Genomic DNA, 21,108 nt, shown 5'->3' with positions numbered 1-21,108 from the left:
TTTGACAAAAACTAGGTAATATTTGAGCTTTTCCATTTGGACAATTTTGCATTTTCACATATAAAAATGCCTATTTTCCTCATTATCCTTCATAACCTAAAGAGGTCTAAGCAGTTTAATATCCAGAAAGTTAGCATTCAAAGGTACAAAACAGCTACATACTCAGAATGATGAGGACATGAAAGCTATGATATCATCTTTGTTAAGTTGTTTTAAATACTGTAGTGTTTTCTAATTTTGTATTTCTACTCAGTCTGTCCAATTATCATGACTAGAGATTTTAATCTCTTCAAATTGCTATGCGCATTAACATTCCAGAAGGCACTGAAAGCAGAAAAACACCACTTCCAAAATATGCAAGTAGCATTTCACAAGGTGTCCAACACTGAAAACTGCATTAACTTCCTCCACAGCTTACATCTTTGCCTTACACACCAGTTTTCCGTTTACTAGGGAAGTCTTAATAAATTATGACCATTTTATTAGTCAAAAAATGAGCCAGCAGAAGGACTAGTACCTGGTGAATTCCATCATAAGAAGGAGAGGGAATAGAAAGATGAAGAAGCATTCCACCTTCTAGGAATAGTAATTTATTTCATGGAAATCTTAAAAAAAAAAGTTTGTCATCTGCATTGCTTTGAGTGCACTTTTGATAATATTTCAGGGTGGGACAGACCATGACTTGGCGTAAACTGTCACGCTAACCAGGCTTCTATTTTTGTCTTATAAACAAAATATTCAGGTGCACAAACACCCGCATTCCTTTGGGATGCTCCTAAAATGTAAAGTTGGACTCTAAAACTTCTCTAGGACAATGCAACTGTAGAGAATTCGTCCTCCTCAAAATGAAAGTACATTAGACAAAATGCTTTGTGCACATGCTCCTTTTTGCACAAAGAAACAGACTTTTCTGTACCAGCAAGAGCTTCAAAGACTTGCATGTACTGGTGCACCAATCAAAATTACTAAATTACAGTCCCTACCACATTAGCTTAAGAGATTTTCTTTTGTTTCTCTCAACGTAAATCTGGCTGTTACACCATCCAGAGAAAAATGACAACATATCCATGAAGAGGATTATCAGTACTACACAGTTATTGAACCACTGAGATTGCACTAGCTTTGTGTTGGAAAACTGAGACAAGTATGTTATACTGATAAAGAAGTTAAATCAATGTGGTCATGACAGTAATACTCATTGCAATATCACTACTTTAAAATTCCTTTCGGTTTTGCTTTGGTTATTCTGTATCTCTAATCTCAATCCCCACCTCGATTCCCTATAAAATACCTCTGTAGAATGAAATAAGGACATTTCATCCCTGCAGTACTTTGAGGAACAAAGGAAGTGAAGCAATGAGAAATCAGAGAACTGCATGCACATCTCCGATAGACATGCATCATGCACAGGGGAAAAAAAAAACAACTGTGAAAATGCGTGAGGAGGAGATGGGAAGAAAACTGAAGTTGTACTGTACCACGCTTTATCACAGAAGTAATGGACTAACTTCTCAACTCCTTGCCAATGGCATAATGGGAAAGCAGAGACAAGAAAAAGACAAGGACAATGATGTCAGAGGACCAAGACAAAACAATGAGCAATTGCCATGACAGAACTGCAACTTTTCACCATTTAAATTGCAATTACCATGTCCCCCATTCATTTTTAATCCACCTTCCAGAAACAAAGGCAGCAACAGTGTTTAAGTAATGCAGTACAAATAATATTTATAGCAAGACCTGCACAGAATACCTTTGCTCTTATAACTTGAAGTTTTTTAACACGGTTGATCTCTTACACTTCAAATATGTTTAGAGTAACTAGAATTTGTGTGTATGATTACGACTGTATACATCAAAAATATTTGCAACCATGCACATACACCTTAGATATCTAACAATGAACAACAATGTCATCAGATACACTGTATTACATATTCTGACCATACTGTTTAATAACCCATCTTCTAGCAACTCACTCACAAACTTGAAGAGACTCCAAACTACCATGGTTTCTTTTTGGAGGGGGGGCAGAGGGAAGGGACACAAACCCTGCTATATAAGTTTTTCATTTTCTGATCAGTTCTGACATCTCTTATTTCACTGCCTTGGCAGAGGATAAGCTGTCATTTCACAGGCCTTCAGTTGAAAAGACAGCCTTGCTGAAAGGCTACACAGGGAAGCTCTCATTTTCTACCTCTGGAAAATATCAAAATTTCACACTTTAAATCTCTAGCATTTGTCAATAGCTTCATTTTGGATTTTTTTTTCTTCTCCCTTTTAGCTAGCTATATTATACCCATATTTCAACATTGTAAAACAGCATTGCATAGTATGGAGTATGACTTCAAACAACGATACTAAACAACCCTAATTTATTTTTTTTAAACCACCATTCACCACAGCATGGGAGTAGTAAAATAACTGGTAATATAGCATAGCATTTTTTTTTCTGCATAGTCTGTATAAAAACCCCAACTTTCTTCAAGAAAAATACTTCCTCAAAGAAAAAATTACTGAAAGTAATATATAACTACATCAAGGCAGGCATTTCATCCATAAATACAGATTGTGCAACAAACAGACAAATATGATCACATATAAAGTTAAGTTTTGTTTGCAAATATATACTTAGTTAGGTACAAAAGATATTTCTCCTGTAGTGCAATCTGCAACCACCCAACTTGGGAGAAGGGAGTTTTTCTTAAAAGACATTTCTTCATGAAGCTGAACACTAGTCTCTTACAGCAAAAATAAATACATATAAAGGAAAGTAATGTAATAATTCCAGGATATTTTTAATAAATTGTCACTCTGTTAACATGAATCGTAGAACTTCCAAGATAATATTCTGAGGCATCTTTTTTTCTGCTAACACCAACACTTTGTACACCCTACAAAGAACCAGAATCAGTCAATAAAGGTTTGGAAACATTTCATAGTGTTAAGCAATGCACCCTTGCTTAAAAAAAAAAAAAAAAAAAAAAAAAAAAGGCATGAAAAAGCAGAGCCTGGACCTGACTTATATTCAATGTGCATACAGCAGCTTTCTGGCTGGTGATAATGCTACGTGTCACCTGCTAGAATTGCTTACATTATCTTTATTCGTAATGCTCACATATAAAAAGTCTGAACGCTTTCGCCATGAAGTGCGCAGTACGCAGAGACGTGAACAACTGCAATGCTTGAGTAACAAAATAGTTTTCATCTGCAATTCTGTGTGGAGAAGCACTTGCGGCTAGGGGCCTAGGGAAAGAGGTACGATATTCTTGTATTACAACAAGAGTTCATAATTGGATCATTGGCAATGTGTATTCTAAATGTTGTGTTTCTAGAGCTGCATCATTAAAGCTCCAGAACACAAATTCAAACGTTTTATATTGCATTGAAGAAAGTTTGCTATGTCATCAAATTATATCCTATTACTAAGAGGAAAAAAAAAAATAAAGGAGCATTACATAAGGATTGAGTTCAAGACACATATTTGAGTTATAGGAATAAGAAACATACAATTTTGTTCATCAAAATTACAAAAATCAATAACAAAAATTAGGAAAGTGTTCATGAAACATAAAATGCTGAATCGTTTCCAAGGCTGTTTAAACAATACAAAGTTAATAAACGTGAAAATATTAAAAATTAATTCTCATTGAAAGTGCAAAACATACATCCAATTCTAAAGCATGTCAACCAAGTGCAGTGTTATGGTAAGTTCTTAGGGCAAGTTAAGCAGTAGGTACACTAACCTTGTGACTGGTGATAATAGAGAACAACTGTAAGCATAGGATAGTGTTATAATATTACGTAGCAGGGATGTATTACCTGTCCTGTACAGCAGCAGTAAAATTACATTACAGTACATAAACCACTAAATACGAACAGTTTACAGATTTATGCCCTCATAATCTACAGTGCTTGTAAGTGATCCATGTATCCATCAGCTAGCAACAACACAGGGAAGAAATATGCAGTATTCACAAGCACAGATGGTATTTTAGGTTCGGGATCCAGAAGTTGGAGAAGAAATGCTTCCTAGGAAGAATTCCAAGATCTCCAGGCAGAAAACGCAGCCAAACAATACTGAGACTACTTCATGTTCCCATCACCTTCTCTATATTATTGCAAAAGCACACTAACATTGACTTTAAGGCTGTTTTCCTATTCTTGGTGGTGATACCCAGCTCACCACTTGCCTCGAAACCCCACATCTGGCATTTCATACTAGCTCAAAAACCAGCAGACCTAAAACCACTGAACCAAGTGAAGAGGTAATGTGGGGAAAGGATGCTAGCCATAATTCCAGTAATGTTCTACTTTATGGGACTCTTCACACAGCAATAAATCATTGATTTGGCAAGAGTCTCTGTGAAAATGTCCAAGAAACTTCCTAATTTATACTGTATTTTTATTCTCAGTACTTATCTTTTGATCAAACCCAAGGCTTAAAAAAAAAAAAAGGCTAGGAATACTCAGTTATAGGAAACATTTATTTTCCTGAGCAATAGGTTAATTATACTTTAGGTTAATTAGTCAATGGACAGTTTTCATCCACTTTATTTCCTTTACTAGTAATTCATAGAATTTTATGTATAAGAGGTATACTGAAAAATACAACCTGCTTCGGTAATGGAAGTTTGCTATGGAATCCCTGAGTAAGAAGCTGCTGCCCTTACTGGAAGAATGAGGTGGGCGGGTCAGAGAAATGGAAAGAGATTAGCAAAGTTTTCTTCTTCAGTTAAGCAGTCGACGTGAATGACGCACCACCAGAGGCACACATCTGGCAGCTCAGACACCAGCCTCCCATTCTGACTCTGATCAGTAAGCCCCAAAAATGTGACATTTGTATGTTCCTCAGGTCTAAACCTGATCTTTTTAAACTCTGATTCTCTGCTGACAGGACAGCAAAACAGCCAGGCTGTGCTACTGCTGGCCCTCTACCCAGAAACAGAAGACATGATGATCGGCTTTAGGGGTTCTACATTCATTACACACACAGAGCCCCACATCAAACACCACAGGAAAATGAAGCACATCCCTCCATTGCATAGAGAAAAGCCTATGACACAGGCTGTGCATTCCTGATGAGTTGTTTAAATGAACATTGTCACAGAAACATCAAGAGAGTATTTGAAACACGGTTTACAAAATATTTTACAATATTTTTTTTCTTGTAATTGAAATAAATTAGGAATATTGCAGTCTGAAATAAATGTAAGCTTAGTTTTCCAAGGTGCAGCTTACTCTTCAGATCTCAATTGGCCCTGGAAATCTTTACTTTGTTTCCATAATTTTACTTTTTCCTTTATTTCTTGTCCAAATACACTCTTGGGCTTTGCTAGGCAAACACACTGTAATTCTCAAATTACAGTACATTTTAAAAATATAACTTTAGCTTTATGAACTAGTTATATTTCTTTGAACAATTATCTGTTTATAATGCAATCCCAAAGCACAAAATAAGACTTACCATTTTTCTATGTCTACGTAAGCATACAGTTTTAAAATCAGCAATTGTCTTTTGTTTTGCAGATCCAAGCCAAGAGAACAAATGCATCTTATATCAGCCCACATTGTAGCTAGCACATAAGGAATATGAATAAATCATGCAAGTTTTGCAACAGCCACTTCAATGTATTAGAAGCCTTTTTACAACAAATACTGAGAGGGGGGGAAAAAAAAAGTTAGTTTCAGGCAAGCCATTCTGAAAAGTTAAGAAAACTTCTCGTGAGAGGCAATGAAAACAACACTTTCTCACCAACATTTTTACGAATATCCACAATATATTTATGTAAATACATCCCCATATGCACACATGCAGACTTACGAGCAAACAGAACGCATACACAAACAGGATAGTATATTACAGCCATGAAAAAGAAAGGGAAATGCAGCAAGCAAGGTTTATGTTAAGACAAGACTGGAAACAAGGGCCTACTCAGGTTTGCCTGAAGAACTGCTGAAGTAAATCAGCGTTTAATAACTGTTATAAAGCTCTAAGTTGTAGCTGCTCATACGCTGGCTGAAGGAAGCACTTTGGTTAGCCACAGACTATTGTGTATGCCTGCAAATGTGCCTGAGAAAGGAGGGGGCTACGAGATGAACAGTGCGTGCAAAGGGGAAGCTTCTACTGGAACACGGTGAGGGAGATGAGTGAGAGGTACAGACTCACTCTGTCTGCGGTGCGGTGGAACAGTCCGAGGGATGCCCTGGAATGAGCCCTGCCAGGGAGAGAAGGAGGGAGCAGAATACCCACCCTGTGCAGAAAGAGAGAGGGGGAGAAGTATAATAAAAAAAGAGAACAGGGAAAAACAAGACACCAAAAAGCCACACCATTTTTTTCTTTTTCCCCCAGAAGGGCATCATTATATTTCCCAGTTGTTCTACTTTGTAAAAGCAAATGCTACATGCTACTAAAGACCAGACCAAAAACGACATTATGATGCCCTAAACTAGTCAGAAATCTTTCAAAACACTCCATTTTTATTCAATATATACACACACATTTCTGTTAAAGATGTTTTTATGGGAAAAGTATAGGAGCTGAGATTTTCATGTTAAAAATAAATGCTAAAAATTGTAGTTTTACAGCTTTCAAAAATGTTTTCAAAATGCCTTACCAAGCAGTAAGTTGCTGAATACTGATCTACTGGAAAACCAGTCAGCTTTAGTTTACAACAAAAAATTTCTAATGCAGAAAAACAGACTTTCTAGCAAATCCTGGTGCTTTAGAGTCCACTTCACTCATATTTTGATAGTATTATTAAATGTGCAAGAGGAGAGGTGACATTTAACTGCTTTCCTTGCACTTTGCCCTTGGAGCTTGAGCCTTCGGTTACAGGATCAGAGAACTGTGCACGTCAATGCCATATAGGGTTTGCCTGTCAGATGTTTCAGATCACCACAGAAGTGACACATTGTGGTTGCAGCTTTCTCAAAACAAGAAAGTAATTTTATGCAGTCTATCATTTTCTCCATACCCTTACCTTTAAAAGAAATCTATCCAAGCTGGAACTGCCCTCTTAAATCACATAGTTTTGATTTCCTATTTCAGCAAGACAGGTGTAAGTCTTTACAATCCCTTCACCATTTAGCAGATAAAAACTTCTGCTTTTATGAGTCCTGGAATATTGGTGTTAACAGTAATGACTGCCATTGCCTCCTGGCTACCAGTAACCAGCAGGTATCAACAGCAACCAGTTGCAGCTACTCTTTCAGACAGCAGGTATAAGGTATCTGAATGAACATCTATATCAAAGAAAACAGGAACACAGTTTGCCCCTCTTCTCTAGTTTCTCTGTTGGCATATCTGCTGCAGATCATATAGCCACGGCTGGACAAACAGTAAAGTAGTACTTAATGTGATGCTTAACATTCTTTTAAAAGAAGAAATATTTTGCTTTTATTTATCCATCCTAGCAGAATTTTAAACACTTCCCTGACCTTCTAGTTATCCTAATCTAGTTAGATTTTATTCACCACTATTCCAAGTTTCAGTACTGCTAAAATGTAGCTTAACACACGCATTTAGTCAAGTCTTAGAATTTGCTAGCCATAACATTTTTAAACTAGAACAGGAAATAAAGAAAAAATCTGACAAGACTTCTTTATTCTTCTTCAGAAGTTGAGAAAACAATTATTGGAGCAAAATCCAAAGAAAAACTGAAAGAAGTTCTTTAATCTGATTCTCTCTAGATGGCGATATTGATTACCCAACATGTTGTTACAGTCCTCCATCAGTAGCCGTCAACACAATTTTTAGACTGCTGTATGAAAGAACATTACTAGCTTCAGTCAAGCAATACAACAAAATAATATAATATGTTGCATCAGCTGAGTAGGTGTTAAATACAGAAACATTCCTGGGAACAAGATTAATGAATCAATGATTGCTGAGACATTAACAAAAGCTTTGGATTTTCACAGTGCTGTACAAACAAACACTTCATTTTTCAGGCTTGTTCACATTTCATCCTAAATTGTGTCAGGGTGGTGAAATAACAAGAGCAACAAATTCCTTCCATTCTCTAAATGTAACTGAATCTCCAGATAGTAAAAAGCACAATGTCATCAGGCATAGGTCTCATCTTGTAGAGATTTGTTTGATTTGGCAATGGGCTTTTCCAGACTACTTTGAAATTTTTAACTCATTAAGAAGGGAGGTGAAAATTTTTAGAGAGAGGAAGGGAGAGGATATAAGAGAGATTAAGACAAGTATAAGCCAGCTAAGATACATAACAGTTATGATACTACTGTAAAAGCAAAGAAATTATTAGGTGTCTTGAAGCATTCCAGTCAGTTTTAAACATCCATACTAGCACTTCAAAGCACAACACTAAGTACAGTCTTCTCAATAATTCTTCATGGTATTTAATCATTACTCTGACTGGGGAAGTGAATGAAGAAAGTGCAAGGAGCTTCCTTCAGTGTTTTGCCTGCTCAACTGAACTGCTCTCCAGGCACAGTTCAGCCCCCCTCTTCCAAATGCTGCAGAATATTCTATGATCTGAGAAGCAGAAGAACTAGCTCTTCCTCTGGCAGCAGTCTTGAGAGTTTACACTGCTCCACACAGGCAAATGCCAAATCAATGTCAGATTTCTTATTTATTAAAAAAAAAAAAAAATCATAATCATTGTTTAATTGTACATCAAATAAGGTAATTAAAATTAACATCAATCAAACCAAGCAAGGACCAGGAAATACAGCACTGGGAATTTATCAAGATGGGTATTATGAATTACACTAATTTTACAAATTATAAAGGTTGTACCAATCCCATAGATATAGCTCAATAAGGGATAAGTATCTGCAAATAAGCCTGGCTTTATTTTACAAAACTTCAGCAAATTTACAAAGCTTTCTCCTTTAAACAACAACTCACATCCACTCCCTTCTACGAGTCAAACGTGTGCCAACGTTCCCAAGAAATCCAAAGAACAAGAAAAAAACAAACACACTAATAAGCACATCTCCTCAGATTATGGTCCATATTCAAAATACACAGAAAACGTAGCAGTTTCCCACTAAATACGGGGAATAAGAAAAACCTGAATCACAATTTATTTCATGCTTGATTATTAAAAAGTCTATAAAGCTCATAAGCAATGATAGAATTGAAAGATGAGAACATGACTTACCTCAGCTTCTATTTAAAAAAACCCAAACATTTGATGGGATTCCTGCGGATCCTGCAGCCTAGTCTGATGCAAGTCTTTACACTTGCACTTTAATGTTAGACAACAGTCAGAACAGTTCCTCCTCACAGCTGTTACATGCATCCAGTCACTAAACCTAAATCCTGTTCCTCTCATTTGCCAGATACTGGAACTGTGAAATACCAAAAGCATCCCAAAAGAGGAGTGATTCAGGATTTTAAACACCAGGCAAAACAGGAGACTCAGGAGTGGAAAAATAAGGGCAGCTGAAATAAAGCAGCCTACAAACCAGAACAAAAGGATGCATGTTCTTCAGAGATCCTGATGAATTGTACAACTGCTGCTAAACACTTCACAAAGTTCTGACCCTAAACGCACTGGAAAATCTGTTTGTTTTTTTTTTTTAAAAAGGCTACTATGAAGATATTAAGGCCAGAGTTTTCCATTGCTATGAAGAGACCTCAACCTTAGAATAAGCAATCATATGAACAAAAGCAATTGCTTCTGCCAGAAAACGACAAGAAAAATATTTCTAAGCTATTGCTGCATAGCAATTTTAGGCCAACAGCCAAATATTCTGCCTCTTTTCCCAAGGATACACCAATATTCAAAACTGCTACTGCTTTAAAAAGTCTTTTCTGCTGCAGAAACACAAATACAGGAAAGAATCAGTTTTATCCATACATCTGGAGCCTTTGAGAACTTCCAAGAAGAGATGATTTTTGCTGCATCTCACCTAGCCTTGCCAGTTGTCTCATACAAGCTCAGAGCTCCACATCATGAACAAACCTAGAATGACATACTTCAAGTGTCAATGCAAACAAAATGTTTTTGCAGTAGTCTCCTCTTACTAGCCTAGCACCCACAAAGAGATTAGGAATGAGCAGTTCTGACATGCAGTAGTCTTTTTGAAAGTATTCAGGTCAAAAAAAGAAACCAGTCTTATGTGCCAGTTTACACTAAACCAAGAATTGCCCATGAAAGGTTTAAAGGACCTTTCTTATGTGCATGTGCCTACATATTATGCACTGTTACTGTAACAGAGCAAGAAACATGCATAACACTACTATCTAGTCTAGCCATGGTCCTTTCTCACCAAGAATGTACATTATAATGGCTCAGCAAGAGAACAGCAGAGTACTGGACAACAAGAGAAACCTGGGCTGAATGTGAAGATAAACACTAATATAGCAACTAGGCTTCAAAACTTGGAAGTTTAAATTCATAGTTACAGAATCAAAGCATATAGAACCTTTAAGACTAAGGTAGAAGGAGATACTCAGAGACAATGGTACATAAAGACAGCCCAAGTACTATGAAGGTTCATCAAAACAATTGACGTGAAAGGCTTTGGAATTACAAACTGGAACAATACTCAAATGGAAGGCAAAGAATACATCTCAGTGCAGACGCAGAGAAGAGGTGCAGCAAAGAACAAGAATATGCACACTCCCAGGCAAACTGAGTTTTTTTGTTGTCATTTTACCAGAGACGAGAATTAATTTGCACACGCATTTAGGAAGCGAAACTTATTCTCACCACTGCGTACTATTCTGAGACCAAGGACAAAAATCAGCTTTTACTCTACGCTACCTACTCTTGCAGGGCACGGAAGAGCACCTATGATCTAGGAGGAGTTATGCTGAGGAACTGGACCTCAGGGGCCAGATTCCTTTACAGACATCTTCATCCATATTCAGATTTTGTAGTTTGCTTGCTTGTCATTTACCTCTCAGCATCTGCAAACAACCTTTCCAGTTTGAGAATAATGTCAACGTAAACTTGAGATCTAATGCCTTTACCCTCAAAATCTTTAAAAAAATGTCAGTATTTACTATTACAGAAACAATGCTGCAAAGCCTGCGAGACAACTGTGGCAATGGATGCTCGCATTTTTCGTCTTGGTAAGCTTTATCCATCAACATTCATTTCTTCAGGTAATTTTATGTTCAGTACTTTCTTCCAGGTTTGGTTTTGATAGTTAAACGATAGGCATAAATTAACTGGAAGTGAATTCAGTATAACAGATCTAAGAGAAATCCTTCTAGAAACACTTTGGTCTACCCTGTCAGTGAATACTTGTACAAGCCTTTACCCTGAGGATGGCTAACCAAAAATAAAGCTTCCCTCTAAGTTACCACTGTCTGTACAAACAGTCAGAAATTACATCGTGTAGTTTTGAAGCATACCATCAGGACACTGCTTACAAAGAACACCATGTAGCAGACACAGAGGCTAGGAAATAAGTTAATTCTTAATATGCCCAAATTTCAAAACATTTATTTTCAGCCACTAGGTTTTATTACACGGAGTACTAAGTTCCAAGGATCAACCTAAAGTTACATAGATCCTATTTATGTACATATTTACCTTTAAATAGGAAAAAAACTTAAAAGTACTTCAAAAACTATATGGTCCCTAAAGAGAATAACCCCAGACAAGTTTATAATCACATCAGGATGGGCCATTTTCTAGAAATATCTGGTAATAAAGAAAGAACACATAAGAACATGACTTTCTTAAAAGAATATGTCTAATGATATTCACTTGCCTGTTTTACTGGGAGAACCATGAAGTGATCAGAAATAGAACTGCAATAAATTACTGCAATTTATATGGTCTTAAAATTCCTAACTGAAATCTTTTAATTTCCACTCTCGCTATTTCCTAGTTTATTCTAGCATCTGTTCTTTATGAAACCCTACATTAACAATGTTTGTGTCTGGAAGCATTTAAAGTATTTCTTGAAACAGTATATTACTGTAAGCATGTTCCTAGACTGTTACTTATGCTTCAGGAATCAACACATAGTATCAGTTCTGCTAGAATTTGTCAACTGTCAGAATAATCTTGAAAGTTATGATAATCTAACTAAAGTAACTTCCTGATATTCATCACCATTTAAAATGACTGACAGGTCAACACTTAAAGGAAAAAAATGAAATAGTTAAATATTCATCAACTTTTATAACTATTAACAAGTTTAAAGAAGCAAAAAAACTTACATGCCTGAAAGGAGTTGTACTCTCATTGCCAAGATTTCAATTGTAATTTGTTTTTTAAAAAATGTAGTCTGTATAAAAATTTCATAATTTCGTAAACATTAACTACGTTTCATGATTCATACCACATTTAGGACCAATAAATCTGATTTCTCCCAGCCTACGCTCTCAGTTCAAGACCATTATATTAAACTGAACAGGAATGTTAATAAAGCAAAACAATTATTTTCTTTAAGACTTTTTTTTAGTGAGAATACATTTTACTCGAGTATCTCCTGCTACTTCCATTTATTGTACTCCTGCCTCAAGAAAACTGAGCCAATTGTCTCCCCGTTCTATTGCAAATGACAGTTTGCGTCGTTGGGTTCCAGATCAACTACGATTTCATGCCAAGGCTTTTTCTTCATTTATACTTCTATGAAGCCATACAAGGAAGCATACAAATGCATGTTAGCAGAGGAACTATTAAACCAGGAAGTCGCGGTCTGATCATTAGAACTGGAACTTGGCTACCACAGCAAGACTATCGTCCCCCTTTAAGAAATCCCACATAAAGGAGCTCATACCAATTTCTGTTTGCTTACAGAAAGCCTCCATATAACTTACAAATATGCAAAGGAGAAGACGTTCAAAAAACCATTCTGCACAAAACTTTTCAGCTACCATTTACAAATAAAGGTGCCTGAAAAGCAGTGTATTTTTAAAATTTGTCAATACTTCATGAATTTTCCTAATTCCTTTATCAGTTTTCATGAGAAACTTTACATGTAAAGATAAAAATACTGAGGTGTTTATAATGCACATCTAATGAGCATATGCCTACACACATATGTATGTGTATCATATAGATATGTTTATGCATACATATATCCACACACATACACACATCCAACCATTAATACCGGACATCCTTTTCCTTTTTTTTTTTTTTAAATTATATTTTCTCTTAACTCAAATTTCCTCATGACAAAAAGTGTCTCTTTGAGCAAAACTACTGAATAACTTAGAAGAAATACTTCAACCAGACCAAAACAGACAATTGGGCTAAATTAGTGCTTTTATCTGAGATATCAACTCACATTCCCCATCTTCTCCAATATCTTTTTCTTATCAATTAATACCACAGGTTGCTCAAACTAAAGCTTCTATCTTTAGCAACTAACTTTCAATAGTTACTAATCTGTTTCTGAATTTCTGTGGAAAATGATAGGAAAAGAAGAACATGGAAACGACAGTAGCCACTAACCCAGTAATATTATCAACACAGAAAAACAACAAATGAACATCACAGATGATAGGAAATTAAAACTTGGGAAACAGAAACAATACAAAAGCTCAAAAGCTACAAAGTAACAGGAGAAGAGAAACAAATGGGATACACATCAAAGACATCACACATACTTTCTGGAACAGAGGTGTCAGAGCAAACTAAAAGCTACTTAAGGTCACGATCTCTTTACATTGGGTTCTCATCGGACAGAAGACGGTTGGAAAGCATGGGCTCAACAGCATAAAGCTGTTTGCTAGCAAATGGTGAACATACAGTATGGTGGTATTTCTATCCTAGCACTATACATTTGAAAGACTAACTTTAGAAGGATGGCAGGAGTGATTTATCTTTACTACAGCCTTACATCAAATAACTCAAGGCAGGGTAAAAACAAATACAAAAAATCCAACCCATTTTTAATCTTTTAAAGAAATCTCAGGATTCTCTAGCTAGAGCAGGAGCTTCAAGATCCAAAGACTATTTGCTGCTGACTGACAAAAGCCTCGTTCATGATTCAAAGATAATTCCTTATTATTATACAGTGTCAAAGGTGTTATCCCCCTCCCATCTTAAGTATTCTATTAGCGTTCCATAAAGAACGTAAGTTTTATATAATGGAAGCAAATGTGATCCATGCAACAACATATGGGAATGAAGATGTCCTCTGTCAAAGTGATTTTCACCCAATAATTTTCTGAATGAGTCAAGTTCTTCAAATAAATTATTAATTAAAAAAATCATGAACTTTTGTTGTTACACTTATGGACTGAAACTTAGAATTGCTTTTCCTCAACAAATGTGAGCACAGCAACAATGAAACTTTAACCAGGAAAAAAAACAAATACAGATACCTATGACTTTCAAGTCAGGATATAGGAAAATATCTTATGTGTGATTAGGTATACAGCTTGGGCTGACTGTAACTTATATAGTGGAGAAGACGATTATTTTAAGAAGAGACTTCTAAAGTTATCTCTTATTTTAAAAGAAATGTTTGTAATAAATGTTTAAACAAAAGGATTGCAAAAGAATGCAAAGGAAGCACAGCAGGAAGGATACCACTCTCACATACAGCACAGAATCTCTTAAAACCAACTTATATGACAGCAGATGTCATAGGACTGGGAAATGAAATGCAGAAAGTCATACCCGAGAAGGAATGGCACATTTTACTCACAGAACTCCTCCTCCAGGAGGTTTGCGTAAATTTATCAGCATACATGCACGTTGCCCCTGTAGGTTTTTGACTGTCTTTCTGGCAGTTACATCTAGTGGCCTTAATCACGCCCCAAAAGAGAAAGAGAAAGGAGAACTTGTTAGAAAATAACTAAGACGCTTGAAAAGCACAGTCAAGGCCCGATGTTCAAACATCATGAATTACTTGGCAGTATAGCACAATACAATCAAACCATAGAAGCTAGTATTTACAGTGCTTCACAACTGCTTCTTTTCCCAAAGCATATTTAGAAATAATTTAGAATAAATGATGACTTTTGGAAATAGTTTTCGATTCACTTAAATTTCTGAAGCACCACATTCTTTAAGTCACCTTTCAGTGATCACAAACATAAAAGTTTTACCCATCTTTACAGCAGAGTTCCTTAGCTGCAACAGTTTTCAGTTCCTACAGTAATTAGGTATACGGCCTACTAGGAAGGAGAGATTCATTGAAGAAATCTTTGAAGGCTGATGGTAAGAGTTAGACTAAGCGTACTGAAAAATCAACACCTAACGGAAAATACTAATAGACAAGACAATTGGTTTTGGTATCCTGTGGTCAGGAATTCTGTTGTTTAAGCAGAGCAGAAAGCCAAATCTTAACCTTTCATTTTTGTTTTACAGGGAATGTTCACATGATAGACGGGGAGAAGATGAAGACCACAGGTCAGTTTCAGTGCACATATGTATAAAAGCACATGCTAAACGTTTCCTTAGAGATTAGTCACACAAGACTCTCTCCAGCCATGATAAATAACTATGGTGTACATCTCTTGGCATCTCATCTACCCTACTTTTAAGATCTTGCTCTGGCTTGAAATGGCTTGAAAACATGGGGCTATTTTACAAGCACTATCACAGCAGGTGAGTTTACCAGAACCAAATGCAGAGATACACATGGCAAAATCTAAAGTTAACTTAGAACAAGAACAAAAAGTGAAAAGGCATATGTTACTTTTGCTCGAGGACTTGTGTCTGCCTGAACCTGATTTATGATAAAGGTGCCCTCAGAACTTTTTTTTTTTTGCAAATTTAATCTTACTATTTAACACGCTTTGTTTTGTTTTGTTTTAAAAAAGAATCAACTTTGAATAATACTTTCCTCAGCTTTAAATTGTATTGTGGAATTCTTTATTAAACTAATGGACAGTAGTGGAAAGGACAGGGAGAAAAAAAAACACCAAAAAACCTTCAAGCAGAATGATAGGCCTGATCCTTGTAAACTTTTAAAGCCTTATCTTTGCCCATTGTTATTTCTGAACAGCTTCTAGAATTTTATGTTCAAAGTGGTTTTTTTGGAAATGAAATATATTTAACAATCATATAAACATCCTTGCTTAGTGCCACGCATACAAATCATGACTCACCTACAGAATTAAAGATCGCAGGTGTAGAGCTGCAAACTTACTAGAACACGTAGAATCAGTCTGCTAACTGAACCGTTACACACCCATGAGTCAGGTCTAACCAGAACCCAAATCTACCTTTGTTATAATGAAAGTGTTGGAAAAAATTAGACGTCTAGCCCTCTTAAAGCCTTCATAAGAATTACCTATTGAAGTTACACTCTGCAGTGCATACTTGAGATATTGTTAAACATTTAGCATTATACTTACAAGTTGATGCTCTAATTGGTTGATTGTTTCATCCTTTTTCTTCAGTTCATCTTTAAGCTGCCTGATCTCATTCAGCAGATCGTCCATCTGCAAGAGAACAGTGGGCAATACGTTTTCTATAAGGGCTACACAATCTAAATCAACGCCTCCACAGGACACATTATATCAGATGTTCATGGAGGACTGGCAGTAACATTAGCACATGCTTCCCTCCTCTTACTTGCATGGTGAGATGGGCTGTAGGCACACAAACCAAGGAGTGAAGAAAGTTGACCAGAAGTCTCTCTAAAAGAGAGTTGAGCCGACCCACTAAATTTTCAGGCTAGTTAAGTAGATCAGCTGCATTTTTCATGCAGTAATTCATCTGTTGTACAAGTGACTGGCATCATGGAGATGAGCATCCCTAGCCATCCAATACTACCTATGCTCCTCTTGATACAACAACAAAAAATACTGAAGCTTAAAGGTTAAGTGAACTTATCATTAACATAAAATGATAGAAACAAGAAAAAAATAATTTAGAAACGTACACATAACTATGTTTACTGAATGCAAACAGCACAACTGATTTGAATACAACCTACTAAAATGTGAAGACAAAATAATTATGCAAAGTTCAGAGACTAAAAAAAACTTTAAATATGCAAGAATGATTTTTTTAAAAATTATTTTTCATCACAAGGTAATTCTAACGTATTTTATAACTGTGCCATTATATCTAGGCCATAAATTAAGGGGCAAGCTTCCATTTAGTAGCATACCTTTACTATTACCGTTTCACTGAAGATGTTATTAGTTACTGCTTTAGGACAACACCCAGAATGATTTGTTTGCAGTTTTTCAAAACACATGACAGTATCATGTAAAGAAGTGACAATTCAAAATGTCAGTTAAACCTACCATTATTTTTTGTTATGAAGTTAAAAAGCAATACTTTTTCCTCTAGAAACTGGATTTTGCGGGAGGTGATTGTACAAGGACAAGCACAACAAATACATCAGACAGCAATTAAAGAAAAAAGAAGGCCTAAATGTTAACAATGTAGAAACCAGGGTTGCTAAAGAATGATGCATCTGGATCTACAGCCTTGGCAAACCTCTTAAACCCTGAAACCAGGATCTGGACAGATGACCTTCAAACAGGAACAAGATTGTAAGTGTTCTTCCCTTTCAAGACGTATTTCTAATTTCATTATATCTTCAGCAAGTATTGCTCCCTTACCATAAGTGGAGGAATTACTGATCTTTCTATATTGATTTTACAATAAGAGCCTCAAGCAACCTTAGCACTGTAAAAAGCACAACATTACAAGTCTGTGACCATAAAAGATGATGCTTTTTGGAATATCCATTGTGATTGCTTCTTCCTTTAATACCCATTCTAAAACAATAAACACATCTTTGACTTTGTGGGGTACAAGGTTTTTTTAAGTTACATCTGCAATACCTGCATTATCTCAGGGAAAACTTACTTTAGATGAAAGAATTTCAAACTGAAATCAACAATAAATTTAATGAAAGAGGAAATAATTGAGTAAATATGGTATGATTACACTTCAAAGCAAAAACTGTCTTTTCAAATTCTAACACTTATCAAGCAGGCAGCAAATTTTTGAAAGAGGTTACTCTACAGCTGTTAATTCCCACATGACTGCTACAAATACCAAAAGGCAACGTTATTTTAATTATTTGAACTATGCTAAGATTTGTACGTACGTATTTTAAAAGGTCAAATAAACCCTTCTATTTTAACGAAACTGAAAAGATGAAATATATAAACATTTGTTAGGTTTGCATTTAAATAAAGGAAAGCAGCACTACTTCACCGTGAATCAGAAGTCTTTGCCTGTGTTTAAAAAAAATACACACCGGCTTGTATCTCATATCAGTGTCATTTACCTTAAAAGTCAACTCAGGTTCTTGTGGTTCTGGACTTGATGGAACTGAGAGTGGGATGTCCTGGAGTGACACATTTTCATCATTCTATCAGAGAACAAAAACAAGAACAAAAGCTCAAACTATTTGCTGAAACAACTCCCTTGCAAACTTGCTTTCAAGGACAGAGACACGTCATCTCTGCAGAACCTGTTACAACATCTGACCTCTCACTGTGAATTTTCCTTCCCCGCCCCCTCCATAGGAAAGCCTCCCTTGCTACAGCATGTGTACAGTGCATAAATAAGGGCCACGAACAGCCTCCTTTTCACAAAGCTGAAGAAACAGCTGCAGCTAGGTCTAGGATTTTGTGCAAAAATCTGGTAAAAACTGGCCATTGTCTTCATATGTGTTATATCAGGAAGGAATGGTGATGCGATGTGATTTTAAAAGCTTAATTTCCTTCACTATCCATTCAAATAATATGGCTGAGCAATATCAAAATATACAGTCAAAATATTGCAGCTAGGAATTCTTAACTGAAAAAGCAACATTTGCTACTGGGCAGGCTAATACAAAATTAATTCACAGCCATCAGAACTAAATATCAATTATAAAAACTGGAATCACACTGAAGGATTCTTTCCCCTGCCACAACAGCTATGAATTCTGGAATTAAGCACAGCAAGTAGAAACAGAATAACCAAAGAAGCCAAAAGATGATTGCCTGGACTTGTCCTGAAGCACTTACACTCTCGTGACAAAAACACCCACAGCCATTATGTGCAGCACTCTAAACCTGAGGTGCTCAACAAGGTTCAGTTTGGTTACAGAGCCAAGCCCCAGACTGAACAACTGATGGTGTATTCTCGTGACACGTTCTCAGGTCTGTACCGCAAGGTTGTGTCCATCTTAGTGTGACACAAAAGCACAGTACAATTACAGTACAGTTATTTTATGGTCATATGGAAGAGCGTAACCCCCATTTCCCTGGTGTAAAAAGATTTATCCGCCCGCCTCACCCCCACTTTCTGTCCATCTCCTCCATCTGCTACCTTCTTAAAGAAAATATAAACTAATCTTTTGCCTTACAGTATTCCCCTTGATTTTTTGGGGTTCTCAGAGGGGAGTTTCTTTACCTTATGACCTCACTGCCTAAGATTGCATTTGTAGAACAGAAGAGCAGCACATCTCAAAACCTGTCTAAAACTACTCTGAGGCTGAGCCAGCAACTGCCTCAAACCACAAGAGTAAAACTGCAGCTCAAATGCTAAAGGATCAGTTAAGGAAAAAACCCACAATAGACCTATTTATGTTCTTTATGTCCATGAAGTATCTTTTTTGCTTTTTAATCCATAAGAAATATTTCTTATAAATTTTTAGCTAAACTGCAGAGAAACATTAAGGAGATTGTCCAGATGCAAAAAAGCAAAAAATTAAAATTAATGAACTTTTAACAATTAAATTTTTACTTCTTCCTATAGTCGCCAATTACTTGCAGCCAAAATATGTACAACCATCAACATACTTAAAAGATAAAAATACTAAGAACTATCATACAATTCCAAATTGCTTTTACCATATTACAGACAGTTAAATTTAATTTCCATCACTTAGATGTAATTTTGTATCTTGCAGTTTTTTAGTGCTGTTTTGTTGGGGTTTTATTTAAACTTCTAGGCCTTTTTTTTAAAAGAAAAGACTATTAATTGTGAGAGCAGGCAAACTTCAAGGCTTCTGATTCCTTAACATAGCAAATATTTCAGCTTACACTGTCCAACACACAGTTGTATTCAATTCACAAGTAGCCGCTTGTCCCTTTTGGGCAGATTGCCAGAAAGCAACAGGCTGATGAAGCAGCAGTTTACAGTCTATGTTATGGACAAGTTCTAATAGAGTGTTTTGAAATAATTTGCACAATAGTATCACAAAGAAACAATCATTATTTAATCCAAAACATTTCTAACATGCTAGAGGAAATGAGTAGCGATTAGAATCACAGAATCATTTACAGATTAACAGATTATTTTATGTATTTTATATTTCTCTTATATTCTACAATTAAGAGATTTCATCAACATTTGTTATTTTAAACAATTATTCAAACAAATACATGCACTCAGAAGAAAAGGTACATCAGACAGTCACAGTTATAATTGTGAAGGAGTAATCATGAGATGGGAAAACACACAAAACAAGACAAACTATTTCAAGCAAAAGAATCTTACATGGTTTTTCAAAGCTCTATCAGTGACAGACCTGGTATACCTTTTATTCCCATTAAAATGCATCTAAGTCGAGCAATAAAACATTCTACAACAGCAGATTAAGACCTAATTGCAAAGAAAGTTAGTATGACACATATTCTCTAGTGATTTAAATCAAGAACTCCAGCCCTATGCTATACCTCACTAATATTCACCAGCAAAGCAAGAACTGAGTTCATTTGCATCAATTCCCTTACCACTATCTTAATTATCTTAATACACATAATGAACACAGGGCAACTGAAAAAAATTCAGTTCTAACACTACCAGTAGGAACTTCAGCATCCCACTGTAAACATATGCTAGGATTTATCTGTGAAACTTTTTTTGTTTTGCTTTTTCTTTCGTGCTCATCTTATTGCTAAAATGAGATTGGGGAAGGGGAAATGAGCAGAGTAAGGCTATCCACGTACAAAAAATAGATTAGATTTAGCAAACAAATGCAACTGGTTATATGCACATGCTATTTTTCGTAGCCTATAAATTATATGCTAAGATATCATCAGATTTCAGAAACTTGAAGAGAACATATACTTTTAACTTTTAGGTAAAATTACAATAAGCTTTATAAAGGTATCATCACATTGCAGTAGGCAATACAAAAAGCTGTTAGCTCTTGGTTTTTACCTAACATTTTTGCAATAGTAGATTAAATTAATTATTATACTGAAGCATGTCTTCAGAGCAGTTGCGCTAGCCTCATTTGTGC

General features: G+C 35.9%; 1 protein-coding gene across 9 annotated transcripts in view; it reads right to left on the bottom strand.

Annotated features, from left to right (window-relative positions):
* The window catches only part of CCSER2 (coiled-coil serine rich protein 2), a 77,718-nt gene that overhangs the window by 7,619 nt on the left and 48,991 nt on the right, over window positions 1–21,108 (bottom strand). For 8 of the 9 annotated variants that reach the window (XM_068398771.1, XM_068398769.1, XM_068398768.1 and 5 more), the window contains 4 exons: window positions 18,157–18,240; window positions 16,259–16,345; window positions 14,602–14,700; window positions 6,170–6,254 (listed from right to left, as the gene is read on the bottom strand). In XM_068398771.1, the coding sequence (XP_068254872.1) occupies window positions 6,170–6,254; window positions 14,602–14,700; window positions 16,259–16,345; window positions 18,157–18,240 (355 nt within the window). The remainder of the gene's footprint in view (window positions 1–6,169; window positions 6,255–14,601; window positions 14,701–16,258; window positions 16,346–18,156; window positions 18,241–21,108) is intronic. The other variant, XM_068398778.1, reaches the window with a different exon arrangement.

Source organism: Nyctibius grandis, chromosome 4 (assembly GCF_013368605.1).
Source record: "Nyctibius grandis isolate bNycGra1 chromosome 4, bNycGra1.pri, whole genome shotgun sequence".
In the NCBI taxonomy this organism is placed as follows: domain Eukaryota; kingdom Metazoa; phylum Chordata; class Aves; order Nyctibiiformes; family Nyctibiidae; genus Nyctibius; species Nyctibius grandis.
The sequence above is the reverse complement of the archived record's forward strand: the minus strand, read 5'-3'. Positions and strand labels throughout refer to the sequence as shown.